This window comes from Caenorhabditis remanei, chromosome V (assembly GCF_010183535.1).
Source record: "Caenorhabditis remanei strain PX506 chromosome V, whole genome shotgun sequence".
Lineage (NCBI taxonomy): Eukaryota > Metazoa > Nematoda > Chromadorea > Rhabditida > Rhabditidae > Caenorhabditis > Caenorhabditis remanei.
Window position 1 is genome coordinate 3,510,830 of NC_071332.1, and position 14,128 is coordinate 3,524,957.

Consider the following 14,128-nt stretch of genomic DNA (forward strand, 5'->3'; position numbering starts at 1 on the left):
CACAGCGAGAGGTGTCGTGTACTCCTCTCGGACAACTGAAAAACATTTTTTTGAACTCCCGGCTCGGCATTTCATCAAAAATGCACAAATTTGTTCAAAAACCCGCTCAAAAACCAAGATCCGACTTGTCCACGTGTACTACACGCTCCCTTCTCAATAGAGCGCATTTGCCAACCTCTAATTTAGAAACCAACGCTTCACCGACACTGAAATCCTCACCCGAACAATGGTGACTGTCGGAGCGATGTGTACCCGAAAAGCTGAAAAATACGGATGTGTCAATGAGAAACAAAACGGGAAAACACTCAAAGTCAGCAGGTAACAATTGATGAGAATTTTTGATCTACATACCTGACACGGATTACTGTAGATTCGCGATCGGTGACTTTTACAAAACTCACTGCGAACAGGGCGGAGACATTGTGATTCTGGAATTGGAGAAGTCAGTGGAGGACGTGGAAGGCGCCAATTATGCGTGTCTTCCGTTTGCACCGAAGACTGAAATCAAGGAAGGTGTCAATGTGACATCGTTCGGTTGGGGGTCTGATCCAGGCAAAGGATTCGATAATAGCGCGTTTCCGATGATTCAGATTTTGAATTTGGGTGAGTATAGTATAAGGCGCGTATCTCCTAAGCGTGAGTAGCTATCAAAAAGTTGTCAATTACAAAAATGTAGCTCAAGATTTGATCTCCAGTTTTGTAGTTGATAATTTTTTGACAGCTTTCCACGTTTTTGAGTTATAAGAGGTCAAAGTTTGCATGCGAACGGCAACACAGTAACAAGACGCAGAGAAAGCACGCACTATCGTCGTCTGCGTCTCCCCAAGAAGAAATAATATTTTTTAAGATGCGTATCTCAAAAACGTAAGTAACTATCGCAATATTGTTAACTACAAAAATGTAGCCCTAGATTTGATCTCCATTTTTGTAGTTGACAGTTTTTTCATAGCTTTCACGTTTTTGAGATATCAGTAGTCAAAGTTTGCTAGCAAACAGCAACACAGTGAAGAAATGAAGAGACGCAGAGAAAGCAGACACTCTCGTCGTCCGGGTCTCACTGAAAAGCTACCATTTTTAAAGACGCATATCTCAAGAACGTGAATTCCTATCAAACAACTGTCAACTACAAAAATGAAGGTCTAGATTTGATCTCCATTTTTGTAGTGGACAGTTTTTTCATAGCTTTTCACGTTTTTGAGATATCAGTAGTCAAAGTTTACTAGCAAACAGCAACACAGTGAAGAAATGAAGAGACGCAGAGAAAGCAGACACACTCGTCGTCTGCGTCTCTCGCATACCCCCTGCTGTTTTTAACGACACATATCTCAAGAACGTGAGTAGCTATCAAAAAGTTGTCAACTCCAAAAATGTAGGTCTAGATTTGATCTCCCTTTTTGTGGTTGATAATTTTTTGATAGCTTTCCACGTTTTCGAGATATTCGGCTTTTCATATTGGTAGCTGAGGAGGGAGAGACGCAGAGAGAAACAGTTTCCGACAGTCTGCGTCTCGTCTCCAGCTTTGAGGACCCATATCTCAAGAACGTGAATTCCTATCAAAAAGTTGTCAACTACAAAAATGTAGAGCTGAATGTGATCTCCAGTTTTGTAGTTGACAGTTTTTTTATAGCTTCTCACGTATTTGAGATATGAGGCTTGCAAGATTGCGTTGTTACTGCGAAAGAAGAGGATGGCGCAGAGAAGCAAGAGCGTCTGACTGTCTGCGTCTCGTTTCTATCTTTGAGAATTCCAGCCCCTGAGACCCTCGAAACTTGCGAAGAGAACTGGGGAACCTCGATTCCATCCGATTCGTTTTGTACTGCTGAGGAAGAGGACAAGAATGTTTGTTCGGTAGGTCAAAATAGGAGGAGGAGTCTAATTGAAGATCTTCAGGGCGACAGTGGCGGTGGCCTAACTTTCCACCAGACCGATTCCTCTCGTGAATTCCTCATCGCTATCGTCTCGTATGGTTCGGATTGTGTTCAGTTGATCGGTGGATCTGAGCCAAGATCCCAGATTAACACGGATGTCAGAAAGCATCAGAAGTTCATCGTCGATTTTGTGAACGGGAAGAAATAATGATATTTGTGATATTGTGATGATAAAGCTTTATGTTGATGGCCTAGAAAATTCAAATTGTGTTTCTAGGCCACGTTTCTAGTTCAAGAATCGTTGAAACATTTTTCCATTGAAAACTTGGAAATTGCATTTCAGAGTTGCATGGAAGTGAAAATTTCTTATCCGGAAGTCGGAAGTCGGAAGCGATTTTCCTTTTCCGGAAGTCGGAACTCGGAAGCGATTTTCCTTTTCCGGAAGTCGGAACTCGGAAGTCGGAAGTGAAAAAACGCCCGGAAGTCGGAAGTCGGAATTCGATTTTTTCTCAAACTTTCAAAAACTCCAAGAGAAAAATCATGAAATTCGCGAAAATCAGTGGAAAATCAGTTTTTGGCTGAAGAAAAGCCAATTTTCTGTCCTTTTAGACCATTTTTTCATGCATTTTTGCGAAATGCACTTTTCGAAAATTCCACAGTTATGAAATGACGGAAGCCGGAAGTGAAATTCCTTATCCGGAAGTCGGAAGTCGGAAGTCGGAAGAGATTTTTGTTATCCGGAAGTCGGAAGTCGGAATGGAAAAAATTCCCGGAAGTCGGAAGTCGGAATGGAAAAAATGCCCGGAAGTCTGAAGTCGGAAGTCGGAAGTGAAATTCCTTATCCGGAAGTCGGAAGAGATTTTTGTTATCCGGAAGTCGGAAGTCGGAATGGAAAAAATGCCCGGAAGTCGGAAGTCGGAAGTCGAAAGTAAAATTCCTTATCCGGAAGTCGGAAGTCGGTAGTCGGAAGAGATTTTTGTTATCCGGAAGTCGGAAGTCGGAATGGAAAAAATTCCCGGAAGTCGGAAGTCGGAAGTCGGAATTCCATGCAACTATGTTGCATATCTCCGATTCTCAGAAATCTGATCTTTCGAGCTCAAGTAATATGGTTATAATTTGAAAATCAAAACTAAAATCGCTTCTCAATTCTCGATTCGGATCGATTTTATTACCAATATTCAAAAACAATTCATAATTCTTTCTATTTTTTAGCCTTTCGACGAGCCGTCTTCTGCTTCTCCGCCACTTTCTCCTTCTTTTCCGTTCCTTTTCCATCTGCTTTGTTGTCATTTGGAGCCCCGATTTTCGATAAATCACTCATCCCCACTAAGCTCCTCTTCGGTGTAGCTGTATTTGATTTTCCGGTCGGTGCAGATCTCAGAGTTGATACTCTCGATCCATCGGAGACACTCATGAGCTGGACGCGGAACTTCGGATCGAATGGGGGACGTTTCTACAAAAATTTTAGCTTATTGTTGGGGGAGATTGTAGTGGGGCAATTATTAATACCATAGTTGTACGGAATGTCATTTTTCGATTTCCGGACTCCGGAATCCGGAACCGGAATGACGTAAAAACCCGGAATTCCGGAATTTCGGAATCCGGAATTCGGATTCCGAATAAATATGATTAATACTTGCAAGACACGGACCAACAGACTGAAAGATAAACCAAACTGTAGATCTCGGTGAGTTCTATATTAATGACCAGAGTTGCGCGGAAGTGATTTTTTTCTAAAACGGAAGTCGGAAGTCGGAATTCCGCGCAACTTTTTTAGTGACCTACTACGGGCCGGATGGTTAGCATAGTTGTCCGGAATACAGATTCCAGATTCCGAAAATCCGGATTCCGGATTCCGGTTTTTTGAGTTTCCTTTTTCCGAAATCCAGAAAGTGAAATTGTGAAATTGTTTTGAGTTTAAAAGACAACTATAGTACTTCTTTTTTGGTTTTGATCCTCAAAAGTAGTTTCAGACTTTATTTATCATCGAAAACACTTGAAAAAATGACTTGGCCTTGCAAATTTATCGAATCATTCCGGATTCCGGATTCCGAAATTCCGGAATTCCGAGTTTTTTTTGTCATTCCGGTTCCGGATTCCTTATTCCGGATTTCGAGAATTTGATTACGGTTCCGGATTCCGGATTCCGGAAATCGAAAAATGTCATTCCGTACAACTATGATGGTTAGTCATTAATGTGCTGCGGGCCGGACTAAAATGGCTATTGGCACTTTCCCGGCACATTAAAGATTAGGCATTTGGCCCCTAATAGGTCAGAAATATAGAACTCGCCGAGATCTACATTTTGGTATATTTTTCAGCTCACAACATTGGGTTTGAAGCCAGTTACGCGTCGGCCCGTGTCAGCCCGGTCTGCAATTACAGTATCGGTGGTCAAAAGATTGTAAACTTTGGCCGTTTTTAGTTGAAATTGTCCAACTTTGAGAGTGTTCCATGGTAATTCTGAATGTCACACCAAGAAAACTTTTAATGGATCATACAGATCAAGGGTAAAACTTTATTTTTGTAGTTGACAACTTTTTTTAACGGACACTCCCTAACAAGTTACATTTCGCGATAAAGTATTTTCTCTCTCAAATCGATCTTCGCGATTTTTGAGTTGTCGTCTTAAAATGACTGTAACTCGATAGGGAGTGTCCGTACAAAAAAGTTGTCAACTACAAAAATGGAGCTCTATTTTTGATCTGTATGATTCATTAAAAAGTTTCATGGTGTGACATTCAGAATTACCATGACACACTCTCAAAGTTGGTCGTTTTCAGTTGAAACCGGGCAGAGTTTACAAATTTTTGACCGGAGCTGTATGATCTACAGTGACATCACTATCACCCAGTGCTGTTACAATGACTAATTTAGCTCAAGAGATAAACAACCAACCTCCACATGAACCCTAACTTCATCAGCGATCATCTTCGGAAGTGTCGGAAGAATCTTCTTCTCCACTTCATCCGCCATCGCTGCCAACTCGATACGATCTCTCGTTTTCAAAGAGAACATTCTGTCGAACATCGGCTCAAAAAGCGGGGGCAAGAATTCAACATTTTCAGTGATTTTCAGATGTTTTCCATCGTTTTCACTGCCAATATTTCTTTTCACTGAAGCTGCGGGCGCTGCTGGTGCTCCTGTTGGTCCTCCACTAATCTTCTTTCTTCTTCTAGTCACCGTTTTCGTATTTTTGTCCGGTACTGCTGCTGCTTTCGGTGCTACCTTCCTGACGGTGTAAGCCGGCTCGGCGCCATTGTGATATATCTCCCAAATGCACACTCCGAACGCCCACGTGTCACTTTTTGTGGAGAACGTCCAAGTTTTGAGGACTTCTGGAGAAAGCCATTTTGCAGGAATCTTTTGAGTCGCTCCAAGCTGGAATTGCTTTAATTTTGGAGGGTGCTGACACGGATTACTTACCGTAAACCTCAATCCATGCTTTGCCAATCCAAAATCAATGATTTTAACGAGACGACAATCGTTGGACACCATCACATTTCGTGCAGCAATATCTCGATGGATATAATTGTTTGTATGCATGTACAGTAATCCATAGAGGATACCGACCACTACCGGGAAACGCATCTGATTGCTGACTTTGTTCTTTTGAAGAGCACTCAATAGCGATGTTCCTTCGATAAATTCAACTGCCAGAAGAATTGGAAGCTTCTCGACGACGACTCCTTCGATTCGGATGATGTTGGGATGGATGAGACGTCTCATGGCTCGCGCTTCGGCATACATATCGGAGAACTGGAATTATTAAGGTGATTTTAACCGGTCATCTGACTAGGGAAGGCCCCGTAGAGTTATAGAATGTGACTTATATCACTAGAAAGCTGAAAAGACGCTGATTCCAAATATATATTCAGTTTTTGGCCTCAAAGCTTGTGATTCGAGAAAAACGTGGTCAAAGTTTGTAACTCACGTCAAACTCAATATTATGAGCTGAAAAACATACCAAAATGTAGATCTCAGCAAGTTCTATGTCCGTGACGTGCTCCGGGCCGGATGGCTTTTTGTTAATGTGCCGCGGGCCGGGCTAGAAAGGCTTTTTTGGCCATTTTCGCGTTTTTTGCCACTTTTTCCCGGCCCGCGGCACATTAATGAATAGCCATCCGGTCCGTATTATATCAGTGAGATAGAACTCGCTGAGATCTACATTTTGGTATATTTTTCAGCTCATAATGTTGAGTTTGACGACAGTTACGGGCCGGCCCGTGTCGGCCCGTTACGGCCCAGCTTGCAAGAATTTGAAAAACCGATCCGAACTTTGACCTCGTTTTTCTCGAATTCCAGACTTCGAAACCAAAAACAGAATATATATTTGGAATCAGCGTCTTTTCAGCTTTCCAATGATATAGGTCACATCCTCGGTCGCCTTCTCTAGTGATACTCTTCCCCAACTCACCACGTGTGCTCCCTCCTCTGTCGAACTCTTGAGTGCAACAGTGATCGGCTCTCTTCCTTCTCTCACTAATCTCGCCTTTATCACCTTTCCATATGCTCCTTTTCCCAGCAAAACCTCCGGATTCGGATACTCTATACATTTCGAAAGAAGCTGCCATGGTTGTCTTGTCACCGCTTTCACAAGCATACCTCCGTTTGGAAGTGACTGTTTCGAGTTGATCAGCGATTCACATAGACTTTGGACTGTTGCAAACTTTTCCGAACATCCTTGAACATGGAACACGTTGTTATCCGATGTGAGTATTGCGTAAGTTCTTAATCGAGTCGTACATGTTTCCTGGAAAATGAAACAAATTGGTTATTCTAGAAGACTCACGATGAGGCCAGGGGCAACCAATGCAGCCGCGCTCTATTGAGTCACGGTGAACATTCGAATTTATAGAGCCGGTATAGTATGCACACAAGTTCGAATATTCACCATGTACCATGCTTGTCAATAGAGCGCGGCTGCATCGTGAAGACTCCACGTCACTTTGCAACTAACGTAGGTTTTGTAACTCGTCATTTCGCAACCGCATCACATTTATGGGCCAGCCCCACTCAATTTTTAAACATAATTTTTTGAAATTTATCAAAAATTTAGAGCAAAAGTGCTTAAATTATCATACATATTCATCTTTTGATTGCATTTTAAGTCTTTAGTCGAAAACTATACTTTTTCAAAACGGGCCGGGCTACGGGCGTAGCCCGACCCGTGACAAGTTTGCTTCCCAATCTCTAACTAGGGAAGGCCCTCCTCGAGTCAGTGTGGAGACATGAGACGTGACTTATATCGTTGGAAAGCTGAGGAAACGGCGATTCGAAATATGTATTCAGTTTTTACCCTCGAGGCCTGGTATTCGAGAAAAACGAGGTCAAAGTTTAGACCCTTGACAAGCAATTACCTTCTTGATGTGTTTCTCGAATACCAGGCCTCGAGGGCAAAAACTGAATATGTATTTGGAATCAGCGTCTTTTCAGTTTTCTAATGATATAGGTCACGTCTCATATCTCCACACTGACTCGAGGGTCTTTCCTAGTAAGGTCTATGTCTAAATTGTTTAATTTTTCAGATCAAAAGTGTATTGCAGTTGCAAAATGACCAGTTGCGAAACGACTTAGTTGCGATATGATACAAAACGCACCTTGAATGAATAGTCTTCTGGAATAACTTTTGATTTTGCAGATGCTTGATCCGTGGTCACTGCAACAGTGAGGAGACAATGTATCGAAGTGGGTGAGCCCGTCGGTTCCAACTCTCGAACGAAGTTTCTGACCAGAAAGTCACCCAAGTCAGGTAACAGTTCTCGACATTCTCTTCTACAAAATTTCAGGCATCATTTGCTATTCTCTTTTTTCGGTAACTTACGTGTCAACAGTGCCATGAAAATAAGGGAGATCAGAGAGAGGGGTAGCCATTGTTTTGTTGTCGCGTAGTTATTGTTATTAATTTTTCATTTTTGTTAGAAACTGTTTTGTAATCCACGGGGCTGAGTCAGTTCACGTTGAAAATATATTTTAATATTGAACTTTCTAGAAAAGTGGAAATCTGGACATCCGGAAATGCGGACATACAGACAGGCATGGATAACAGTTTCAATTTCATTAAGATATCGAAAACGGTGGACAACCGGAAACATGGACACACAGACAGACACAAAGACATCTTTAAACAAGGAAACATACCCTCAGGAGACTGTTGCTTAGAAATGTGACATCCGGACATTCGGACATCCAGACACACAGACTGACATTAACATCATCAAGGAAGAAAGCAATAACAGTTGGACATCCGGAAATGTGGACACACAGACAGACACACAGACAGACAAGCATCGACTATCTATAGTCGTGGTAGTTATCGGACGCCCGGACAACATTTACACTAAAACATACGGACATCCGGACACGCCGGATACACAGACACACAGACTGAGAGACTCCTTTGACTTGTTTTTCGGAGAGTAGAATTTAAGTTTTCCTCACTTCGAATACCAAAAGAAGCAATTGAGCACTTTGAGAGCCCATAACTCTCTTGAGACTAACCTTCAAAACAATTTGTTTTCAGGCGTAAAATTCTGAGTCGTCCCATATATAAATGTCACAAGTTTCGGTCACTTTTGTAGAAACACTGAAAACTTGTGACCTCGATTTCTTAGCCCACAGATGCATTGGGCACATAATTGCAAACCGGGCTGACACGCGCCGGCGCGTAACTGGCTTCAACCTCAACATTATGAGCCGAAAAATATACCAAAATGTAGATCGCTGCGAGTTCTATGTCTGTGACCTACTACGGGCCGAATGCCTATCTGTTAATGTGCCGGGAAAGTGCCAAAAAGCCATTTTAGTCCGGCCCCCAACACATTGACGACCAACCAGCCGGCCCGTAGTAGGTCACTAACAGAGTTGCGCGGAATTCCAACTTCCGTTGGTCAGTAATATAGAACTAGCCGAGATCTACAGTTTGGTATATTTTTCAGCTCATAAAACTCAGTTTTAAGCGAGTTACGGGCCGGCCCGTTTCGGCTCGGTTTCGTTTATGACATGGTCTCCGCATTTCGAATGAAAGTAAAAAGTATACTTGTTATTTTTTCAATGATACTCGAGCCGTCTTTCCCAATTAATACGTTTTCAGTCGTTTCAGCCTATTTTTTTTCAGATGGATAATCAGTACAACTGTTTCGAGAAGTACAAATTCTTGATAAGTTGCCAAAGCAGAAATCACTGTTTCTAAATCACTGTTGATAAGACTATGTGGTTTCTGCACAATAATCATTGCACTCAATACCGAACTAAATTAAAATCGTTATCACATTTCCTAGGGAGTTATCACACGTGACGGTTATTCAGCGATCACGTCAATAGGGAGCACTATGTACTTCTCCGAAGACGTTCTCCCACGTTTTCCACATTAGAGACTACTTAAAGCCACACTTTCTTATCAGGCATCAAGTCATACATTCGGAGAATAGCGTGGTTTCTGCCAGCCGAATTTCCTTTATAATAGGGCAAGCCTGTCAAGATTCCACAGTTTTTTGAAAAATGTCACTTTACGAAGCAGCCGATGGTATTCTGGAGACCCATGTCACTTGGGAAGACGTCGAGAAGTCTATGCAGCAGTCTTTGGGGACACATGCAAAGTTTGGAGAGAATAGGAAAGTGACTAATATTAGTGATATGAAGGTAAGGATACTGTAGATTTTTGAAATGTCTTGAGAAATCCCTTGGTTTAGGGATTCATGTCTCGAATCGCCATGGTAGAGCCGGATTGGATCAACGTGGAAGAGGGGAAAACTCTTCCGCACAAGTTTGCGGTGAAGATCTCCACTCAAATTGCTCTTCTAGCCCTTTCCAAGGTGCTCATGTTCGATGGAGAAGGAGGATTCGGAGAGGAGAAATTGAAGAAACTGGGAGTGGTGACAAGAGAGTGTCATAATCGGGAAGTGGATAGTTATAAGCTTCTGAAGAGATTCAACCATCCGGATATTCCGTATTTGAAGGTTAGTAACGTGTAGATCAAATCTAGAGCTGTATTTTTGTAGTTGACAGTATTTTGATAGCTCTGCAAGGTTTTGAGATATGCGCTTTTAAAAATGGTAGCTTTTCTGTGGATTTCTCTGCGTCTCTTCACTGTGTTGCCATTCGCTAGCAAACTTTGACCTTTTGTATCTTAAAAACGTTAAGAGCAATCAAAAACTTGTCAACTACAAAAATGGCGGCCAAATCTAGCGCTACATTTTTGTAGTAAACAACTTTTTGATAGGATTTTCCGTTCTTGAGATACGCGTCTTAAAAAATAGTGATTTTTTCTTGGGGAGACGCAGACGACGATGGTGTCTGCTTTCTCTGAGTCTCGTTACTGTGTTGCCGTTCGCATGAAAACTTTGACCTCTTATAACTCAAAAACGTGAAGAGCTATCAAAAAGTGGTCAATTACAAAAACGGAGATCAAAGCTAGATATATATTTTTGTAGTTGACAATTTTTTGATAACTCTGCAAGGTCTCGAGATATACGCCTTTAAAGATAGACACTTGGAGAGAGCACGAGAGAGAAGGCGCAGAGAAGCTAGAGTGTCTAACTGTCTGTGTCTCTCTATTCTTTATCCATTTAATGGTTTTATAACACTAGAATAGCTTTTCAACAAAAAGATATTTTTAATGGGAAATACGCAGACAGTTAGACACTCTAGTTTCTCTACGTCTCTCTCTATCTCACTCACTTCAAGTCATGCGATCTTTAAACGTTTATAACTCAAAGGCATGGATAGGTATCAAAAAATTATTAATTACAAAAAAGATCTACATAAAATTTCCTATATTTTCTTAGTTGATAACTTTTTCATAGCAACTTTAGATTTTAAGATACAGCGTGTCAAAGCTAGGCACTAGGGGAGAGGAGAATGAGAGGGTGCAGACAGTCAGACATTCTTATTTCTCTTATTTCTATTGTTGTCTATAGGTATTTTCGACTCTGAGAATTCGAAAACTGCAATAAAAATCAGCTCGCAACAGAGTTTTGAGCTAGGCGAGACGCAGAGAAGCGAGAGTGTCTGACTTCTCTGCGTCTCTCTTCCTCTATACATTGAAATCGGCAATCTCTTCACTATTCCCACTGTTTCAGGTCTACGCCATGAAGAAATTCTCCGATGAGCACGATCTCAAAGGATTCCTGATAATGGAATTCGTACCAAATATCTATTCTCCTGGTATGCATGTCCCTATTCCAGCAGATGAACTTGTAACACTAATCCGTGGAATCTCTACATTCTCGGCACTCAGTGAATCCTTGTCCCCCGAAGAGAAAAAGTTCGCAGGAGGATCCGACTACCTGGAGAGAATGTTTAAGGAAGTATTCACAAGCGATAGTCTCAAAACTCATTTTAGTAAGATGTACGCGGTGTTCGGAGAGGAAAAGCATAAGCAAGTTGACAAATTGGTTGACACATTTATACATTATGAATCTCTTCTAAAAAAGTATTCCGAGATTTCCGAGTTGTTAGGCCACAAGCTTGTCTTTAACCATGGTGACTTGTGGCAATCAAACATGATTCATACAAAGGATGAGGATGGGAAAATGAAGTTGGTTGCAATGATCGATTGGCAGAGTACATCAATACTTCCACCTGGTTTGGACACTTCCAGGCTTATGATGGGGTGTCTTTCGACGGAGGTAAGGATTTGTTTTATGAGAATCTGAATGAAAGACAGTAGTGGAATCAAGGCTGTCAGAAATCGAGACCGGCCGTGAAGGGCCGCGGCCGGCTCTCTAGAGATCTCCCCTGAAAACATGAATTTATATACTTTTGACTTTTTGGTACCAATCTGACAACCAGGGTTCGACCCCCACTGGTGCCAAATCTTTTTTGGGCCGACCGCGGCTATTTGAGATTTTCAAGAAAAAGCCGCGGCCGACCGCGGCCGACCGTACGACAACCTTGAGTGGAATGACCTCCGAGTAGATTTTTGGCGATTCAAACAAGAAAAACGCATTGGAAGCGCCCCAGTCTTGATTTTTGTGATTTTAACAAGAAAAACGCGTCGTGGGCGCTCCAGTCTTGATTTTTGTGATTTTAACAAGAAAAACGCGTCGTGGGCGCTCCAGCCTCGATTTTTGACGATTTAGACAAAAAACGCGTCAAAGGCGCCCCAGACCAGTGTGTGTTTTTCGAAATTTCTTATTCGAAAATATGTATTTTCGAAAAAAAATTCGAATGCTATTCGAATAATTTTTCGAATATTCGTTCGAACAGTTGTTCGAAATTTTAATCGAACAATTATTCGAACGACTTTTCGAACATTTCTTTCGTTGAAGAGCTGCAAGATTTTGGAACCGAAGAACTTTAAAGATAAATATGAAATTTGAAATGATTTTCGTCTGTTTTTTTTTCAATTTATAATTATATTTTTGATTTAAAACTTTGCTCAATTTAAAAAAAAAATGAAGATATGTGTCAGAACTATTTCAAATGTTTTGAACAGTTCAGATGGAAATTTATCCTCAAAACTAGCAATTCTTGCGAAAATTTTCCGTCGGGAAACAATACTTTTTGAAAAACAGTAAAAATTTTCAAATTTTATTAGAAACGATATTCGAAAATTGTTCGAATAAAATTGCCTTCGAATACTGTTCGAACAATTATTCGAATAGTTCGAATAATTATTCGAACATATTCGAATAAGTATTCGAACAAAATATTCGAACAGTATTCGAAAAATGTTCGAATAATTATTCGAATAAATTTTCGAATAATTATTCGAACGTTGTCGAAAAACACACACTGCCCCAGACTCGATTTTTGGGGACTCAAACAATAAAACCGCGTCGGAGGCGCCCCAGTCTCCGAAATTTCGTTATTTAGGACAGAAAAAAGAACTAAATTAGAACAAATCCTGATGATAATCAATGAGTGTTTTTTTTGCAGTCAAAAAATCGATTATTTTTATCAATATTAGAGTTTTTCCCCGAAAATGTGTATTAGCTCGACACAGTTCTTACAACTACGCTTCACCGAAATGCTTTCTCTGAGTCTCTCAATTTCGCACACAATTTTTTCGGTTCGGTAGAGCGCGGTTGTAAGAAGTGTGTTGTGGCGTGAACAATAAACTTTTGCTGTTTTCAGTGGAAAATGACCAACTTTGAGAGTGTACCATAGTAATTCTGAATGTCACACTATGAAAATTTTTAATGAATCATATAGATCAAAGGTAGAACTTCATTTTGTAGTTGACAACTTTTTTGCACGGACACTCTCTATCGAGTTACAGTCATTTTAAGACGACCGCTCAAAAATCGCACTAATTTGCACTGAAATTGCATTATCGAGATGTAACTCTCTAGGGAGTGTCCGTACAAAATAGTTGTCAACTACAAAAATGAAGTTCTACTCTTGATCTGTGTGATCCATTAAAATTCACTTTGTGGGGAAAATTGTTTTACTATGACACCCTCTCAAAGTTGGTCATTTTCCACTGAAAACAGCCAAAGTTGATACCTTTTTGTCCGGTACTATAACTCCTGTTTTGAGGGAGGAGCCTAACTTTTTTGTCAGAAGTTTTCACTGTCTGAATCCCAATCAGAACTCTCACAAGCTATGTATAATATTTCCTTCTTTCTTCCAGGACCGCCGTGAAAAAGGACCGGAACTCTTGAGACTCTACCATCAGACGTTCACAGAGGTCCATGGCCAAGAGCTTTTCTCATTCGAAGAACTACAAGACTCGTATAATCTTCACTTTCCAATGGCTGCAATGCTAATTATCCCTGGTTCGATATCCTTCATGGCAAACGGAGAAATGACTGAAAATGAGAAAGAGGAGACATTACAGAAGGTCATTGCACTTATGGAGGATGTACTAGAAGTTCATGAGTTGAATTTGAAAAAATTCCCCGATTTTATGAGAGTTTAATTGAAATTGAAGGTTTTCTAATGAATGATTTGATAAATTTGAGAAAGATTTAATCAATTTGATGACTAGAAAAGATTTTTTGATTCCGAAGTAGGCTCCGCCCAGAAAACAGTATAGAAATGACACTTTTTGAGTTATTTTCCATCAGTTTTCACCAAATTTATCTGGCGTGCCTTTGACGCGTTTTCGAAAACAAAATAACACTTTTTCATCTAAATGCCCTAAATTTTTAAGTCCACAAATAATGAAGAACTCATCTGGCGCGCCTTTGACGCTTTATCAATTTTGAACCGTCTGAGGACGAAAGCTAGGTAAGAAATTACTCACTTTTTACCCCAAAAACTCAAATTTCCATCAAAAGTATAGTCAAAACTCGTCAGGTGCGCCTTTGACG

At 40.8% G+C, this 14,128-nt stretch overlaps 3 protein-coding genes across 3 annotated transcripts; 2 read left to right on the forward strand and 1 right to left on the reverse strand.

Moving 5' to 3' along the window:
* Positions 1 to 226: 226 nt before the first annotated feature.
* GCK72_017060 (uncharacterized protein) lies at positions 227 to 2,076 on the forward strand (the record flags this gene model as incomplete). Its single annotated transcript, XM_053731860.1, has 4 exons — positions 227 to 318; positions 371 to 603; positions 1,652 to 1,848; positions 1,891 to 2,076. 4 exons carry the CDS (start codon positions 227 to 229, stop codon positions 2,074 to 2,076), a joined length of 708 nt encoding a protein of 235 aa, XP_053580773.1.
* Positions 2,077 to 3,069: 993 nt separating this feature from the next.
* Positions 3,070 to 7,742, reverse strand: GCK72_017061 (uncharacterized protein; the record flags this gene model as incomplete). The annotated part of the gene is made up of 6 exons (XM_053731861.1): positions 3,070 to 3,321; positions 4,767 to 5,249; positions 5,295 to 5,627; positions 6,286 to 6,621; positions 7,469 to 7,643; positions 7,693 to 7,742. 6 exons carry the CDS (start codon positions 7,740 to 7,742, stop codon positions 3,070 to 3,072), a joined length of 1,629 nt encoding a protein of 542 aa, XP_053580774.1.
* Positions 7,743 to 9,368: 1,626 nt separating this feature from the next.
* On the forward strand, positions 9,369 to 13,734 carry GCK72_017062 (uncharacterized protein; the record flags this gene model as incomplete). Its single annotated transcript, XM_003105814.2, has 4 exons — positions 9,369 to 9,509; positions 9,560 to 9,826; positions 10,949 to 11,497; positions 13,447 to 13,734. 4 exons carry the CDS (start codon positions 9,369 to 9,371, stop codon positions 13,732 to 13,734), a joined length of 1,245 nt encoding a protein of 414 aa, XP_003105862.2.
* Positions 13,735 to 14,128: the final 394 nt, after the last annotated feature.